This window comes from Anomalospiza imberbis, chromosome 9 (assembly GCF_031753505.1).
Source record: "Anomalospiza imberbis isolate Cuckoo-Finch-1a 21T00152 chromosome 9, ASM3175350v1, whole genome shotgun sequence".
NCBI classification, from domain to species: domain Eukaryota; kingdom Metazoa; phylum Chordata; class Aves; order Passeriformes; family Viduidae; genus Anomalospiza; species Anomalospiza imberbis.
Window position 1 is genome coordinate 21,695,584 of NC_089689.1, and position 17,350 is coordinate 21,712,933.

General features: G+C 49.7%; 3 protein-coding genes and 2 non-coding genes across 8 annotated transcripts in view; 3 read left to right on the forward strand and 2 right to left on the reverse strand.

The window, feature by feature from the left end:
* Positions 1-10,059, forward strand: part of RNF220 (ring finger protein 220) — a 226,962-nt gene extending 216,903 nt beyond the window's left edge. Inside the window, exon 16 of one of the 2 annotated variants that reach the window (XM_068199108.1) lies at positions 9,970-10,059. In XM_068199108.1, coding sequence (XP_068055209.1) covers positions 9,970-10,044 — 75 coding nt within the window. In that variant the 3' untranslated portion in view covers positions 10,045-10,059. Of the gene's footprint in view, positions 1-7,649; positions 7,713-9,969 lie in introns of those variants that run through there. The other variant, XM_068199109.1, reaches the window with a different exon arrangement.
* The window catches only part of KIF2C (kinesin family member 2C), a 425,302-nt gene that overhangs the window by 392,733 nt on the left and 15,219 nt on the right, over positions 1-17,350 (reverse strand). For 2 of the 3 annotated variants that reach the window (XM_068199103.1, XM_068199102.1), the window contains one exon: positions 16,693-17,221. The exons of the other annotated variant lie outside the window; for it this stretch is intronic. In XM_068199103.1, coding sequence (XP_068055204.1) covers positions 17,145-17,221 — 77 coding nt within the window. In that variant the 3' untranslated portion in view covers positions 16,693-17,144. Of the gene's footprint in view, positions 1-16,692; positions 17,222-17,350 lie in introns of those variants that run through there. 3 annotated transcript variants of the gene reach the window in all.
* Positions 1,190-6,507, reverse strand: TMEM53 (transmembrane protein 53). The gene is made up of 3 exons (XM_068199140.1): positions 6,390-6,507; positions 5,828-5,940; positions 1,190-4,035 (listed from the first exon to the last, which is right to left on the reverse strand). The coding sequence occupies exons 1-3, from the start codon at positions 6,445-6,447 to the stop codon at positions 3,373-3,375; spliced, it is 834 nt and encodes a 277-aa protein (XP_068055241.1). The 5' UTR covers positions 6,448-6,507; the 3' UTR covers positions 1,190-3,372.
* Positions 12,446-12,560, forward strand: LOC137479517 (U5 spliceosomal RNA). Its single transcript, XR_011002304.1, has one exon. It is a non-coding gene; the product is annotated as a U5 spliceosomal RNA (small nuclear RNA).
* Positions 13,965-14,079, forward strand: LOC137479527 (U5 spliceosomal RNA). Its single transcript, XR_011002314.1, has one exon. It is a non-coding gene; the product is annotated as a U5 spliceosomal RNA (small nuclear RNA).

Below are 17,350 nucleotides of genomic sequence, written 5' to 3' on the forward strand. Positions count from 1 at the left end.
GGAGCTCTGGCTGCACAGACACCCTCCCAGCCCGGTCAGGAGCAGCTGAGCACCCTCCAGCCCAGCCACACGGGCCCCCCTGACCACTAAGTGGCTTTTTTTTGTTTTTCAAAACCACCCTGTAACATCACCACTGCCTGGGGAGAGAAGGTGACACAGGGGAGTGAGTCAGTTCCCTCACAGGAAACACTCAAATAGACTTTGTTACTGAGGGAGAGTTAATTTTGCTTTACCACAACTGTGGTAGCCATCTGTGAGCATCCTCCTCTCCTACCACTGCTGGCGTTCCACCCAGACTATTTCACAGTCAGCACATGAGGGCTGGACTGCAGGAAAACAAGCTCTGGGCCACATCCCACTCCCTACCCTCGAGGCAAGTCCAAGGATGCTGCATTTTTTCCTCCCAATGAACAGATCTGCAGTGCCCCTCCTCCCTATAGCTCATCTCAGAGATTTACCTGGATTTGCCAAGATATCACAACCTTTGGGCTTTCAGTGTTCGGGCTGAAGCTCTTTAGGAACACCGGCTGCGCCAAACCGTGACAGTTTAGCAAGGATTAAGGGTCTGAGGCTGGGTTTTTGTAAATCCAGTAGTGCTTGGATCAGTTCTCAGACATGTGCCTTCGGGCTCCAAGTTATTAACCTTCTGTTTCAAATAAGCCACAGGAATACGGAGGGCAGGAAGCTGGGGGCACACGCAGTGCAGGAAAGCAGAGGCCAGCATATCACACAGTGCTCACAATCAGAACTAAAACTTGCTGGGACTCAGCAAACAAAACTCACTCAGAAGACTGGTGCTGTAAATCACTGGCTTGCCCAAGATCATTCTGCTTTCAGACAGCTGGGTACACAGATCACCTCTGAATTTCAAGTCACTTTTGCAGCAGTGGAAACGCCTGTGAGCACATGGACACCTCTGACTGCAAAGCTCCAGCAGGCAGCACCCGCTCCCTGCCTGCTGCCCTGGGAAGTGGCAACACCGTGGTGGGGAGGTGAAAGTGAGGAAGGAAGGCACAGCTGACATGTGAGGTGTTTCCCAGAAGAAGCCTCACCATCCTGTCAGGCAAGGGCAGAGGGTTCAGCTCCAGCTCCTGCCAGCCATGTTCTGTAACAGACCAAGTCCTTAAACAGGAGAAGTTCAACACCCACAGCAATAAACAGGAACAGCAGATTCCCAGGAACAACTGTATTAATTCAGAGGCGTATATTATGGAGTGTTTAAGTGATCTGTAAATACTGAACCTGTAGAAACCAGCATGAGGGCAAGTGCTGGTTAAATAACCTTTATCACCTCTGTTCTCCAAGAGTGTTCACAGTGCCACAAACAGGCTGGATGCTGAGAAGCCCCAGCCCAGATGTCTGAAAAGGCAGATGAATGCATCACAGCTCAGGAGTTACAGCACTGACAACAAAAACCAGGGGCCTGCTTTAAAAAGCTGAGAGATCTCTGATGGGCTTTCTGGAGATAGGGGACCGTGCCTGGATTTTACAGGTCCAAGCCCTAGAAACAAGAATTTCTCCATGAAAAGGGGAAGGCTGAAGGCTCTTACCACAGAGTAGCCCTCACGCCCCATGGTCAAGGTGGGAGCTGGAACTGGGATCACACCTACAGAAGACTGGGTCCAAGCAACAAGCTCCTGTGCCTGGAGACAGTTTTCACTTTTAAAAAATAAAAGACAAAGCAGGTCATCAGGCCCTTTTCAGTTAATTCTCACTTACCCCATATACAGCCCTACCCTCCCTCTAAAACCATGACCATCAGGGGGTTATTCTGCTGTAAATGAGCATTGTCACAATAGTCTGCTACAAACCAGCTGTGTGGTCACCACTGCCACCCTTGTGCTTTCACTTCTGTGAGGTGTTAGAGTTCTTGTGTTAAACTTCCAAATTATTTTAGTGTTTCCCAAGGATTTCCCCCTCTGCATTTCAATCCAGAACAGCAGGAATTTTGTAATTGTGGATGACAGCACCCCAAGGGTGGGCAAGAGCAGCACAGCCACCCACTGGCAGAAACTTTTGCACAACTCCTCCTGCTTTTTAAGTGCCTACCTCTCTAGGGCAGTTCCTTGTTCAAGCAGGCCCATGTCACAGCCCTCCAGAGCTTCTTCCTGGCAATTTAAAGTTGGCTAAACCTGTTCACCATGTTATTAATTATCTTGCTATACTGTGACATAGCATAAACATATCAGCAGGCTCTCCTCTGTCTTTATCCCCACTTCTCCCCCAAATAAACAATAAAACCTAAACCCAAACATAAAGTGCAGTGCAATAAGCTACTTTTTCACTAGGTTGAAGGAATTAATTTCTTGTACACATTGCATGGACTGGAAAGATTGATCATCTGAAGAGAACATGATGGACAAAAACATCATATTTCATGGTCATTTGTAGGCTGGAGGTGATTTAAGAAATACCCAATATAAAGCATAGTTCCAAGAGACAGTTCTGTTTTCCTCTGCAATTCCACCTTTCTGTTTCTGGGATCTGGCACAGCTGTAATCCGAAAATTTCCCTGAATATCCAGATGCAAAATATAGGCTGCTTCAAAACATACAATTAACAAATAAGTAGCTCTCCAAGAAAGCAAAACTACTCTGTAGAACACACAAAAGACTGGAAGGAAGAGAAACAAAACACTAGACACATTCAAAAATGTTAGCTTAAACCTCTGGGTTGAAGAACACAGAAGTTATAACAAACATTTGAGCTCCCACCAAAGATCAGAGAGCTCTGACTGTTTTATCTCAGCTATTTAATGGATCCAGATGACAGTCTGGTCATACTGCCCTACACACACCTTTTCCTGGTCTTACACTTGGTTTCAGGGCCTGATCTCCAGTAAGAAGAGTACAACAAAAGCTGGGATGCACTGAGAAAAGCAAAGAGTCCTGCAGACTTGGCTCTGTTTGCTCATTGCAAGATAAAAGAAATATCAGAGAGAAGAAAACAACAAAACAACAAAGACATGGAAGAGCTGTACTGTAAAATTAATACAAGCAACAGAACATGCACATTGGACATCAGGAACAAGGAGACAACACGGAAAGCAGACAACAAGAAGAGACAGGAAGAAACAAATAATACTCAGTGTGAGATTCTGGTCTGTGACACCTTGGCAGAGCACATCAACATGAACCATGACAGGATTTCACCTTCATGACTTTAAATTTATCCTTATCTACTTTCTGCTCTAACATGGCTGGTCCAAAGGCCAGGCTGGAGGCTTTCAGACTTGTAGATGGCAGGGCAAAAAAAAACCAAACCGAACAAGAAGCCTCTACTTTCCTCACTTCAAAGACACACAAGCAAAGGGGGTGACATTTCCCATAGGAGCTGAGCAAGCAGAGGCAAACACTGAAGGTCATTACAGCACTAAGGAGGTGAGGCCCCGACACAGTCAGACAGGAAAGTTGTGCAGAGGCTGCAGTAGTAGGTGGGGTACACCCGCATGTGGCTGACGTGAGCCGAATCCGAGAAGTCCACAGCTTTCACAGGAACACCGAGCTGCTGCCGGGCACTGGCCATGAGCTGAACCTCGCTGGCCTTGATGATGAGATCGGCCTGGGAATAGAGGTAGAGCTCGGGCCAGCGCGAGGGCGCTTTCAGCAGGGCGTCGTAATGGCTCTCGTGGATGAAGCGGGTCAGGGGGTACAGCAGGATCCGCAGCACCACGGCCGTGCTGGCAAAAGTGAACAGCAGGAAATACTTGAGCAGCACGTTCATGGAGACCAGGACAGTTGCCAGGGCACGAAGGCCTCCTCGCAAGTTTCTTCTGCCAGGGGCGCTATCGAAAATGGTGCCAGCTACTCTGAGGTTTTGAAACGGCTTGTGGGTGTGGAGCGCCTCGATGATGTAACGGTACAGCATGACACCACCATTGCTGAAAACATGGAAAAGAACCGGTCTGTTTTCAACACTGTAGTCAAAGAGTAGCTCCAGGAGTCGCCTGGCTGGGGTCTGCAGGGATCTGATGCCAAAGGTCTCAGAGAAGAATATCATCCTCCATGGAGCTGTGTAACGGATGACTGTGCACCCCTAAGAACAACAGAAAGAGACCCCACACACATTTAAGCTGTGCTGCAAATTACAGAGAGTAGGCAAGCAGCAGTGCAAATATCATGAAAATTTGGGACAGGTTTCCAACAGAAACCACAGGGCCAGAAGAAAGTCTTTAGTTTAGCAGCAAGGCACTGACATTAATATAGATTACTTTAATCATCATAGCACGCAGTATTATGAAAAAGCCTCTGCAGTGGCAGAAGCCTGGCTTTGGTCATGTTTGAGATCCTTTCAAATCTTGTGCTAACTGGCACAACCCAGGAGAAGAAAACCATCTCCCTGATTCACAGACCTTCAGCATCAGCCGTTTTGGTAAGATGAGCCTGCTCTGGTACACATCCAGCTCATCAGACTGAAGCAAATATAAGATGAAAGAGGAACTCTTTCTCTCCTTGGTTGCACTTGTTTGCAGCTGTCTGTAAGACTCACCACCAACAAACACCAACATGATTTTTGTAGACCTTCCTGAAACACTCCAGCTGTGCAAAGAAAGAGCTCTGGCTCAAGGACTCAGAACTCCTGAGCAACTGCCTTCACGCTAAAGTCCTTACATTTAGGTATAGATTTGGAAACAGGATCTTGGAGGAGTTTCAAAATATAGCAGATGAAACTACATTTATAAATGCTTTAGACCTTTTCTATTGCCTGAGCTCACTGACATTACACACTGACAAACACAAAGCAAAGTCACCAAAACAACCCCCCCAGAGCTCCCTAAACAGTGAACGAGTTAGAAGAGGATACCAAGTTCTCAAATCAAAGCCTTCTCTTCCATCTTGCCATGGTTACAGCCACTTCCTCTTAGTGAGCTAAGAAAACCCATCCTCTCCTTTCCCATTTCTATGATCTTTCTGAGAGAAAAGTATTTTCCAAGAAGTTGTCACGCTGCCCTGTAACGTGCTCCTCATCCGCTCAGCAGCATCTTAAAGCCACTTAACAACTAATTCTTCACTAGATCAAGCCAATTAATGACTCCTGCACTGGATTACACATTAACAATAGACTTGTTAATGTACAAACTTTACCACCTATAGTTGGAATAGATTTGGATAAATCCAAGATTCCCTGTATGCTGACCAAGACAAAAAAAAATCTAATGTTTCACTGGGTCCCCATGCTACAAGCCAGGGTCATTCCAGTAAAATACAGTATTAGAAAGGAAAATGTCATAACTTAGGGAACTGGCAGTAGGACAGACCTCTCTAGTTCAAACACAAGGAATTCCTAATGAGCAGCTATGACTATCACAGCATCCCTGTTTCACAGACAGGATAAAATTAATTTGGCTTACAACATTTAGATGAATCATTTTCACAGGAAGGAAGAGCCAAAGGCATGACAGATGCCAATGTGTTCTGTCAGTTCCCACCCCAGCCTCTCCACATCTGTGCAGTGGCCTAACAGCAAGCAGTAAACACAGAATCTTTCTCTGCATGTTTACCTGTTTGAAAAACTAACACAGTTCACGTCATTCCTGAAAAATCCCACAACTTTAAAAGCCTTAAGATACTTCAGTGAGTCACACAGCAGCTGAAAGTTTCTCCAAGGAAGTATTTCTGTCTTAGCTGCACACACAAAGGTGACATTGGCAGCTGTTAGGTGACACTGCTTGGGCTGTGAGAGACAAGGAGCTTCCAATGACAGGAGAACTCTCACTCACTCCCTATGACTGAGACCAAGAGAGGCTTCAGAAAGACTTTACCAACGTGCAAAAAGAAGGCCGTTTCACAGTATGACAGTGTCATGAAAATACAGACAGGTCACTCACCTTCTGGCTGTAGATTGCACTGTATTTGGCCAGGTATTTGTCCTGGCAGCCGGCCCAGCCTAGGAGGATCACCACGGGCTGGCCCTCGGCAGGCCCTCTGTCTGTACTGCCTTCTGAAACAAATCACAAGTGTTACAGCAACTGCCCTCCAGGCTGCCCGAGTCACACCTTACAGCAGCCTGCCTGGTTACCAAAGTTTACAGGCAATAGCGAAGCAAGCATTAGCTTGACTCTCGGTCAGTAACGAGCACTGCCTCACGCCGGTTTCACTAGTGGGTGTACAGCACAGCTTCGGCCCCTGCAGCTCCCACCGCTCTCCAGTGACGCCAAGCCAGCACCGAACTGATCCCTACGCGGGGCGAGAGAGCAGCAGCTGCTGCCACTTCCAGGGGGAAAAGGGAAGCGTCCTGCCCTGTCCTCCAGGGACTGCCACACACCTGCTAGAGCACCAATGCCCCACGGCTCCTCCTCCCATACCCCAGCGCGCTCGCCCCTTCTCCGCCCGCAGAGGCCCCCCAGTCCCTGCTGTCACTGCCGTCCCCGGTCCCGCTCGCCTCCGCACCGCGGGCCTGTCCCGGCTCCAGCTCCACCACGGCCCCCTTCAGCCCGCGGGTGCCCATGGCCGCGCTCCGCGTCCCGGCCGCCGCTTCCGCCCCCCCGGAAGCTCCGCCCACCTCCCTCCCCGCAGCCAATGGGAAGCGAAAGCGCCCGCCCCGCCTCATCATTCGCCCCGCCCCTACCTCCCACTTCCTTAGCAACGCGCCCTTAGCACCGGCCCGGCGCCCCGCCCGCTGGCCACCCATTGGGCAGGGGCAGAACGTCTGGCAGCGATTGGCTCGGCTGCGTGTCAGTCATTCTGCGGGGTAACCGCCCCCTCGGGGCAGGGGCGCGGGAGTGCGGGGCTGAGGCGGGCGGGGCCGCAGGGCCGGGGTGAGGGGAATTGTAGGGCCGGGGTGAGGGGAATTGTAGGGCCGGGGTGAGGGGAATTGTAGGGCCGGGGTGAGGGGAATTGTAGGGCCGGGATGAGGGGAATTGTAGGGCCGGGGTGAGGGGAATTGTAGAGCCGGGATGGGGGGAATTGTAGGGCCGGGGTGAGGGGAATTGTCGGGCCGGGATGAGGGGAATTGTAGGGCCGGGGTGAGGGGAATTGTAGGGCCTGGAGTGGGGATTGCAGTCAGGGGGCCGGGGAATACGGCGGCCATGAGCGGTGAGAGGGGTTGTTGGCCCTGATCTGGGTGTTTGGGTCAGGAGGGGCTGCGGGATGGTGGTCTGGGGCAGGGAATGCTGAGGTTGCAGTGGCTCAGACGGGGCAGGGGCTGGGATGATGCAGGGGCAGTGCAGGGCCTGGCTGGGATGAGGCAGTGCGGGGTGGGTTCGGGCTGTGGCCGGCTTAGCCCTGGGGCTGGGTCAGAGAGGGGCCGGCGGCACTGTGGGGTGAGGCGCTGGGGATGTTGCGGCACACCGAGGAAGGTGCACTGTGCATGGGAGGACTTGAGGGGTGCCAGGAAAGGAGGAAACCTGCCAGCAAAACAAGCCCGAAGTTCTGCCTGAGCCTGGACACAACCTTGATGTTGTAAGATGCAAAGGTAACAAATCACTGCCACGCTGTCCTTCCATGAGTCCAAGGCTACCATTCCCTGGCACCTCACACTCGGTCTGAGGCTGAAGCAGCACCAGTCTGCCTTTGGATCTCAATCTGATGATTAAGCAGTACTCTGGATGTAAAGAACTGCTGAATTGCCAGAGACAGTTCCTAAATCACTCATTTTTCTCTTGGCAGGAATAAAGCCCTGCCCTGACCCAGCCTTGTTTTGATTATTAGGTCCAGTGGACTGGGTGGCAGCCCAGCACTCTTGACAGCAGAGTTTGAAGCCAACAACCAGGAGTTACATGTTGATGCTAGCACTGACAACTTATTCAGGCAAGTCATTTAACTTCCCTGTGTCTATATATTCCCATATGTAAAATGGTCATAATAAAAACATTAATGTATATTTTCAGGGTACTTTGCAGTGTTGGCTTAAAGACTCCTATGTCAGCAAATGCTGTTATTACAGCAGCCAGAGACTGACACCACTGTATCCTCTGAAGCCATGTCATCATTGTTTCAAAGTTCTTTTTTTTTTTTTCCCATTGATTCATAGGCAAGCCCTTTGTATCACTAAAATCCTCACGTCCAGAGGCTGGTGCTAGTATTTCTGAGTAGGGGGGGGGGTGGGGGGGTTTTACTGCAGCATTACACCACCAGCATCTTAAACATAAATAGGGAAACGTTAATTTACAATCAATTTTTGGATGTTTCAGACTGTAAAGTTCTTTTAACTAGATCTCTGTTGAGGACAGAGGAGCACTTTATGGGACTGTAAATTTAATGCAAACAGTCCCTGTGAAATACAGATTCCCCACACACACGAGCTGTTCTCCCAGTATCAATCATATGCCTTGCAAGTAATGTTTCACAAATATTCTGTAAATCACAGGAAAATGCTTGCAATAATGTGAAATATGACTTTCACTTGACTGTTTCAGCAGAGGCCCCTAACAGGCCATTCTCCTGTCAGCACTAACATTTGTTATGGCTAATAACATTTTCAATCACAACTATTTTGGGAAAATGGATTTATTTTAAACCTGCTTCCCTGCAAAGGAGGTCCTGAAAACGCCCTGCCAAGGACACAGATGCCTTACAGAACACAGACCGTTAATTCCCAAATGAAATTTCATCTCATCCTAATTCTCAAGCACTGTTTCTTAGCCAGCTTTTTGAAGACTTTACTTGTTTGTTTTTAGGCACTGAGATACATGTTCACGTCATTGTTTTCAGTCTGGTTCAGATAATAGGAGTAGAAAGTTACTTTTGATCAGGTATCTTGGGGATACTTTGGAACCGATTTGAAATTTTTATCCAGATACTAGGAGAAAAGGCTTAAGAACTTTGTAAATAAGAAATTGGTAATCTTGATGATTTGTATTACATTGAAAAAAACTTCTTATTCTGAAACACAAAGATTTTATGTCATTTTAACTCTTTTTCTCAATAAACCACACTTAAAACCTAAAATGGTGCTTTTGTTAGGTAGGAAGCCCAAGAAGTGCATTAGATAAGGTGTGAATTCCTTTCTTATCCTTAGGCATTTGATACAGCTTGGTGGAGGACAAGGCACATGTGTTAATGCCACTGTTTGTGACCCTATCCCTCTTTTTACATCTGTGTGTGGGCACAGATCCTGGTGTTTAACTGCGAGGCTCCTTGAGTCTGGTCAGTGTCCTCCGCCAAAAGTGTGCATGGCTGTGGGATTGCCACACAATTGGAAAGCTTAGTCCCTGACATTCCATCTCCCTTACTAAGTGCACCTTCACATTTGTCAAGCTGCACTAGGGGATATCATACTGAGCCAAAAGTGCACCAAAGACACTTGGAAAAATGTAGATTTCTTTATTTAACATCTGTGGGAAGAAATAGAAGGAATTGAAGGGAACTGGAACTTCTATCTTCTTGCTTATATCTCTTATCATTTTAGCTTTTCTTAGATTGTCTAAAAACATGCCAGGAAAATTAGATAGGGAAAAGACAGAGCAAATGTCTGTCATGCTAAAGGGTGCCAAAGCACTTTCCCAGTGCCAAGGCCAGGCACGTGTTCCTGGGGTGGATGTCCAAATGGCCGTCGTTCCAGCACGTGAGTGAGGGCTGTGCTGCTGTGCTAACAGGCAGTTATAGCCCCCTTGACCCTGTCACTCCTCATAAATCCATACCTATTTCTGCTCTCATTTCACTCTATTTATTCCCTGGCAGGTCAGATATGAGACGCTGGTTCATATCATGAGGCTAGTGAGAAACAGGGCTGGGGTAATGGGTAACATCAAAATGACTTTATTAGCAGAGCAAAGAGCTCCTGTGGTAAAACCACCTGCCCAGGAAAATAATCTCAAGTCTGTCACAGATTCATTGTGCAGCTTCAGACATATCAGGAACTCTCCTTTTGCTAGTTTTCCTATCTATGAAATAAGAGAAAATGAGATTAAATTGTTACTAAGTGTTTTCATCTTATTCGCCAGAGATTTTAAATGTGATTCTAGTGATAATTCATTTGTACAGTCTTTCTTCACAGACCTTTTTAAACTTCTTTCTCATTCTTCTCTAGGCAGAAGAGATCATGACATCTGTCAAAGAGCAGGAAGCCATTAGCCATCATGGTTTTCTTGCAGGAATGGGATAGTTGCCCACAACGTTCCTCAAACAACTGTTGCGTCCTGAACAGTTTCATTAAAACAAGGCAGAACCAGAGCTGGAGCTGGAGTTCCCAGGGAGCCAGATTGTTTCTGGCTTACCTAAGAATGTGGCTCAGGATGCTGCATCTGTTTCCTTGGACAGCTGGAGGTGCTGTGTGGTAGTGAGATGGAGAGGAAGGGCAAGGTCTCTACTGAAAATTTGTTTAAAGAATAAGCTTTTGTACAGAGACATCTACATCCAGCCACATTCTGCAGGCTTAAAAAACAGCCTGGCTATGAAAAGATGGAACTGAAGGGAAAGCCACATAACCCATCTCTCAGGAGCCTAGAATTAGTGGTTTTTCTCACATCTGAATGAGTGTGCTGCCTCTGCCTGCCTGTAAGACCACGGTCCATGCTCTTCTGCAGAGACAGGATCCAGTTCAGACCTCTACCCACTGCAGTGAGATGGGAGGTGATGGCTCCCAGGACATGGCATGCTGGCAGAGGAAGATGGGCTCCAAGGTAAGTGACATGCCTTGTTCCCCTTATTCCTACAGTCTTGCAGCCACAGATACCTTACTGAATTTCTGGAGACTGGAGGTGTCTTCATTCCTCTGGAAATACTGAGGCTGAACCACCTGGAAGAAGAGGACAAAGGAGAATTTATAAAGCTGCTGTTGCCCACTGGAGACACTGGCAGGGAGTATAAGGAGCTCATTTGTGAAAGCTGTTGTATGCAGCATGTCCATTTGTGCTTTGTCCTGATTCAGGCAAGGATGTTCTCCCTGACCTCTGGCTCCTGGGGCTGCTTGCTGCACTGAGCCATTCCCTTCCCTCTGCCTGCCGATGGCAGATCCAGCAGTACTGCTCTGGCTGGAAGGAGTTCAGAGTCTCAGCTATTGTTGAGCAACTGCACTTCATCCCTTTTGGTTTTTAACCAGCTGACTTTCTTCACAGCCAATTTGGTGCAATATTGCTGCCTCGATGGTTGCAATTCCTCCTGTTAAAACCACAGAACAGTTTCCATCCTTACCTGCAGCACTCACCTACTGCAAACTTTCCCAGAGTTCCTCTCTGGGGTGGGAGAGTTTTGTAGCTTGTATTTTTTAAAAGCATTACAACTATCTTTTTCCTGTTTTTCCTCCTGGGTAGTAGAAGCCACAACCTGTTAGTTCTGTAGTTCAGAAGACATTCTTATAGGCCATAGGGTGATACATGCTGTTACAGCTTCCTCCAAGAGAGACAAAGCAGCAGGCTTAGTAGTGGGATCTGTAGCAACTCTGTTGGTATGCCAGTGCCAGACTCTGTTTCTGTAAATGGCTGCAGAACGGCCTTCCTTGGTCACTTACTCCAACTGAGAATTTTGCTAATTGTTTTTTAGCTGTGGCTCCTGACAAGGACGGAGAAATTTTGTCCTGGCTGTTTGAACCACACTTCAAGTGGGATGTGGTACTGGGTTTTCTCAGAGTGACAGTGAAACAGCTGAGACGGCTGATCCAGGCTCATCCAGGCACACAAGTTGGCATCTCTTTCTCTGCACAAGGGTGCAAGCCCAGACCAAGTTCTTAAACGCCTCCAACTCAGCAGAACCAGAGCAGAAGGTCAAAAAGATGCAGAGGTTCTTCTGGACTCTTTGGGCCACAGCAGTCCCTAGTACCAGAGCCAAGATTCCCAAGGCCTCGAAGCTGTGCTGTTGTGTACCTCCCCCCAAGCCCAGCACGGGGCTCTGCAGACACCCAGGGTCATGCAGGCGAGGAGTGGGCCTTGCTGGGGGCAATGAGCAGTGTAACCACCTGTGTCCATCCCTACTCAGGCAGGAGCTGTGTCTGTCTCCTTGGCATTCTGGCTGCACTGGCTAGCCCTACTGCCTGGAAGAGAACAGTCTGGAGAACTGTGTGAAGACTGTTCCCTCTCACTCTGCCCTTTTCCCCTAGGATATGATGGGAGATGTGCCCTGTCCGTTCATGGAGCCCATGCTGGGTGTGATGTGCGTGCACCTGGAGGTCCAGTCCAAAGGTAAGATCTGTCTATCTACCCTGGGCGGTGTGGGGCTAGCCTGGGTAAGAGTGCCGGTGGCGAAGGGCAGGCACAGGAGGTCTGTGCCGAGCGTCCCTGGAGCCCCGATCCTGCCGGGCTGCGACCGATACGAGCCCGGGCGGGGATGGGCGTCTTATTAGTATTCAGGAAAATTTGCATACCCAGGCTGCACCGCGCGGGGGTGCCGCAGACACTGTAAAGTTCGGGCCGCCGCTCCCCGGTACCACTGGTCCGGTGCAAGGCCGAGCTCTGACCGCTGCCGGGACAATGGGACGAGGCAGATGAAGGTCGAACCTGGGTGCAAGTGGCGTCGCTGTATCTTTGGAGGGACAGCCATGAATGGGTACCTGCCGAGGGCGAGGATGCGGTATACTCTGGTTTCTCTTCAGATCGTATAAATCTTTCGCCTTTTACTAAAGATTTCCGTGGAGAGGAACAGGCACGAGTGTCGAGAAATTTTTTGAGGCTCCATTTCGGTGGAGCTATCCCTTTTACGGTAAAAAATAGAGCAAACTCCGCTTTCGGCGGCTGTATAAGCTGGAATATGTAGGCGGTCTTCTAAGCCTGCAAGCGCAACGTGCACCGGCCCGGCTCCGGGCAGCACTGACCCTGCGTGTATGGGGCGGTGCGGACGGACCCGGCCCGGGGGTGCACCTCAGTGCCTTGTCGGGTCAGAACATGCGCCGGGATCGCGCAACCCCTCCTCCCGGCCTGAGCCGGGCGATGCAGCGGAGCAGCTGCGTGCCCGCGGTTCGGACTGCGGGGGAAGCGACGGCCGGGGACCTGCCCGGCAGTCCCGAGCATTGCAGCCCTCCCAGGAGGATAGGGCTGGTGTTGGCGCTCGCTCGGACCTCAGCACCTTGCGCAGGACCCCTATCGCAAGCCCCTCTCGCTGTCTAGCTCCGATCCGTGCCGGCGGCGTATGGTGGCCGTTCTCGGAGCCGACTTTTTGCCTCTGCGCGGCGTCTCCTTGCCGTGGCGACCATGCGACCAGACCCGAGCACTGCGAGATCCCTGTCCACTCCTAGCTCGCTTTGTCCCCAGCGGACCCGCTTCGCTCGCCCCGCCCCGGCAGGAGGGCAGGAAGCACCGGGCTTGGTCGGGGCCGGCCGCCTCCTCCGCTTGGTGTGATCAGCATAGCCGGGCTGCCGTGCGGGCAGCGCCGGGCCGGCCCCGCCGAGCACCGCCGCTCTAAATCGGCGTGGCTCCGGGCTCGGGCCAGTCGGGCTGTGGTACCGGCAGGGGGCTGGTGCCGAGCCGGGTGAGGCGCTGGAAGGAGTGGGAAGTATGGAAAGGAACTGAGTGAAGGTCGCCGTGTCTTGTGGGGCGGCAGTGGGGAGTGGGCATATGTGCGGGGTGGAGCATGGCTATCCTTCGGTTTCTTTTCAGATCGTATAAATCCGTGGAGAGAAACGCGTACGAGTCTTATTAACATTTTTGTGGCTCCATTACGGTGGAGCTAACCGTTTACGCTTAAAGAAACAGCGAATGCTGAGCGTTCATTGGGGTGGACTGATGGTAATTAATTGCGGCAATGGGGAATATAAGAGTTCCCTAGTGGTTCGGACCATGGGGAGAATGGATTTGCTGCTGCACCGATGTCAGCAAAACCAGCTTGCCCCGCCCATCCGCGCCGCCGGCTCCTCCTACCCCTTCCGGCCGGCCCGTCACGGGGCTGATTTGCATGCCCAGGGTGCTCCGCGGCCCCGCCGGTGTCCGGCGGTGCGGCCGCTGCCCCTCCCGGGCTGTGGCGGCTGTCCGGCGTGTGTGTCCCGGGGGGCCGGGCCGGGCGGGGATGCGGGTCCGGGAGCCGCGGGCGGGCTGGTGTCGCCCTCACTTGTGGGGGGTGGAGCAGACGGTGGCTATGTCGGAAAGGGGGAGGGTAGTCATACTCTGGTTTCTCTTCAGATCGTATAAATCTTTCGCCTTTTACTAAAGATTTCCGTGGAGAGGAACAGGCACGAGTGTCGAGAAATTTTTTGAGGCTCCATTTCGGTGGAGCTACATTTTTACGGTTAACAATAGATATAAAAGTGCCGCAGTTGCACTGTGGCTATTCAGGTTTTTCCAGTAGTGACTGAAGCTTATTGTATATATGTCCCTTGACTGAATTATTAAAGGTGCGTGCGAGTGTTGGTGTTGGCCAGGGCCCCACTGGTGACCTTCCAGAGCGACAACAGGCTCTTTCAAAAACTCGGAGTCCGTCATCACCTGTAAGGCTCAGCCATCACCTTGCTGAGGGCTGCTGTGTGAGGATGGTGAACAGCTCCAGCGCTGGGTGTTTCCTGTCCCGGCTCAGCAGTGCAGGCCACAGTAGCCCAGACTGCCTGAGCTGTGGCATGTGCATAGATCATTATATGTAGCCACAGTGTTTCCTGAAAAACTACATCCACCCTCCTTTCATGCTAGCAGCATAACTGCACCTCTGACATCTTAGAAGTGATTCAAAGCATCATTCTTTCCTTGTTAATGGTCCACATACACACACAGCCACACTTTGGCTGAGAGAGTATATTTAATAACAGGCAGCTGCCACAAAAGCCACTGGGTGAGACACAGGAGCAGAATCTACAGGACCATAAAAAGAAGCTTAGAGAAGTGGCATCCTTTCAGTAGGAAAGGACTGCGGCATGTTCCTCGCAGGAAAGATTCACCCATTCACCTCTGGCACTCCTCTCTGCTGAGTATCCCTGCTCCGTCAAGTCTCCAGCCCTAAACTGATTGGAGATGGGTGTGTTTGGGAATGAGGCAGAGTCACTGCCTGTAGGTAGAAGTGCTCAGACCCTCCCAGCTCCTGCCACTGGAGCTGGCTTGAAATTTTATTTATAGGGAGATGTGAAATCTGCACTGGCCTTGTGTATTGTCACCCTTGATGGCTGGGCCTTGAAGCAGTGTATGTCCTACACAGGGGTGAAGGGTGCTGCATTGCTCATGGCCACTGTATTCTCCACACATCTGGGAGCCACAGCCAGCAGTGAAACACCCTTTTATAACATCAGCCACCCACTGGAAAACCTAATGCCTTACGACTGACTGCATAATCCTCAGTGAAATTCAGCTATTTGCACTAAAACTGGTTTATTCAGTATGAATTTCCTGCAGTGTCCACCAGATAGTGCTGTTAGAACACCTTTTCTGGAAAAGCAGATGACAGAAAATGCCTGGTAGGTAGGGAGGCAAACATGAGGAGTTTTCCAGTGACAACCTCTCAGAAGTAAGGGTGGTGATGTTTGAGTCCTGGGGTTTTTATGGTGACACAAGAAACTAGCCAGACTTAAATATACACCAGGAAGCTCCCACTGATCATTAAACAGTTGGTTTTCAGCAAACCCCAGTGTTAAATGATTGTTAATCCATACACAGCTGAACATTCCTTGTTTATTTTGGGACTCTGGTGGCTGTTGGTGCTACTAGGGCAGGACAGGAGCACAGCATTTGCCGTTGGGATTGCACCAAGAGGCACAGACTCGGGCCATTGGGTGGTTCTTCCCCCATCCAGGGTAGGAGCTGATGGCCTGCAGATGAGGTCTCTAACTCCTAAGGCAGATAGAGGGAAATTAAGCAATGCAGAGGCCACAGAGGGAAGGTAGTGGGAAATACTTTGTTCCTTGCACAGGGAAAGGCTGCGTAATCCAAGGGTACTAACAGCTGAAGTGGAACAGGATTGTCTTGCCTTTGTCCAGACTTAGTAGGGCATAACAGCCCTGCTACTCTGGCTGTACCATCTTAGTATGATGCAGGCAGAGCCCAGGTCCAAGTCAGCTTTCACAGTTCAGAAAGCCCCAGAGTGCTCAGCCCCACTCTGCTCCCAGAACCTAAACTGTTAAGCACAATGTGCCCAAGCTGTGGAGGAGGATCATGCCTGGGTTGAAGTATCCCTTCTTTAAGTGCTTGTGACCAATGTTTGCTCACATCCCTCAAATATCCCTAACTCTTCTGCTGTTTTTTCCAGGTCAGCCCTGAAATATTGTACACAATTGATCCAGGCCAGGCTGAATAACTGGCCTCCAATATAGCTGGCATCTCCAGACACAGAGCGCGGATGAAGTCCACAGATGGAAGGTGCAGAGCTGGGGGTGCCTTGTCACTTAGATTACACCCTTGATTTTCACAGGAAGAAGACAGCTCTAAGAAAAGAGGGAGTAATGGTAGAAGGATCCCTTTGTGATCTGATGTTTGCATAGCTGCATCCTGTGTTGCTGAACCTAGAGCTCACACAATTATTTTGTGCTTTTGAAGACAAATGCTGAACTGAGCTGAATAAATAAAAAAGAGCAGGCACTAGCACAGGCCTAACAGATGTTCCTCCCCTAACCTGCTCTTTCCCAGAGGAAGGGTCTGCAGGGCAATCTGGACCCAGGCTGCACACAAAGGCCATGGCAGCATATAGCCACACCTAAGCCAGCTTCCCCCCGATAGGGGAGCCCAGCAGCATCTCAAAAATTAAGAGACAAAACTTATTTTGAGTGATTTTTATGTAAACATTACAAGTAAAAAGACTTTGAAAAGAAACTCCATCCAAGAAATCAGCCTCCCTACCAACAAACAGCCAGTCTTTAGGAACTGTTAAACTTTACCATAATCAGCAAGAAATATTTTTTATAGGACAGATAAGATAATGAGATCCAAGAACATTTATTTATTCAACTTCTTAAAATACTGGTTTTTACAATCACATAGTCCATTTTATTTTCTTTCCTTCTAGAAAAGCAAAACTTGTAACAGTTTTGCAATGTTTCAAGCACATCTGGAAAAGGTAATGTACTATACATGTGTAGTTAGTTCTCTTAGGGGAGACCATTGTCACCAGCAAAGGGCCAGATATTTAGGCAGAGACTGCAGACTCTCAGGCCCCCTACCTAAGCCTTGCAGTGGGTGCATTTTAGCACTTTGCTGAGTACCCTGATACAGGCCATGAAGAAAAGGCTGCTGTGTTCACTGCCCTTGGGCATGTGACCTGCAGACACCTTACCACATTTAAAACAGGAGCGATACAGACCACTGACAAACATGCAAGATAAGACAAGTGCATGAGAGATTGCTTGTGAACCGGGTTTGGCTTTAATGATTAAGGCCTCTGCCAGTGTAGCTGCTTGCTGGCTTGCTCCTCCAGTTGCATGGCAGTCCCCAGGGCATCCAGTGTTTCTGTAAAGAAAGGTAAGAGCAACAGGGTGATTGATCTGGAAGCTGAACTCTCCAGCACAGCTGTCAGTCTCAGCAGACTTCAGCTATGCAGGACTGGGTGCTCAAACCCCCACAGGTATGCTGGTGTCA

Excerpts from the sequence above, each read along its gene's own strand:
- TMEM53 (XM_068199140.1), bottom strand. The coding sequence starts at position 6,447 with ATGGGCACCCGCGGGCTGAAGGGGGCCGTGGTGGAGCTGGAGCCGGGA. Across the intron at positions 5,941-6,389 it reads GGAGCCGGGACAGGCCCGCG|AAGGCAGTACAGACAGAGGG; the intron begins GTGCGGAGGCGA and ends GATTTGTTTCAG. Across the intron at positions 4,036-5,827 it reads GTGCAATCTACAGCCAGAAG|GGGTGCACAGTCATCCGTTA; the intron begins GTGAGTGACCTG and ends TGTTGTTCTTAG.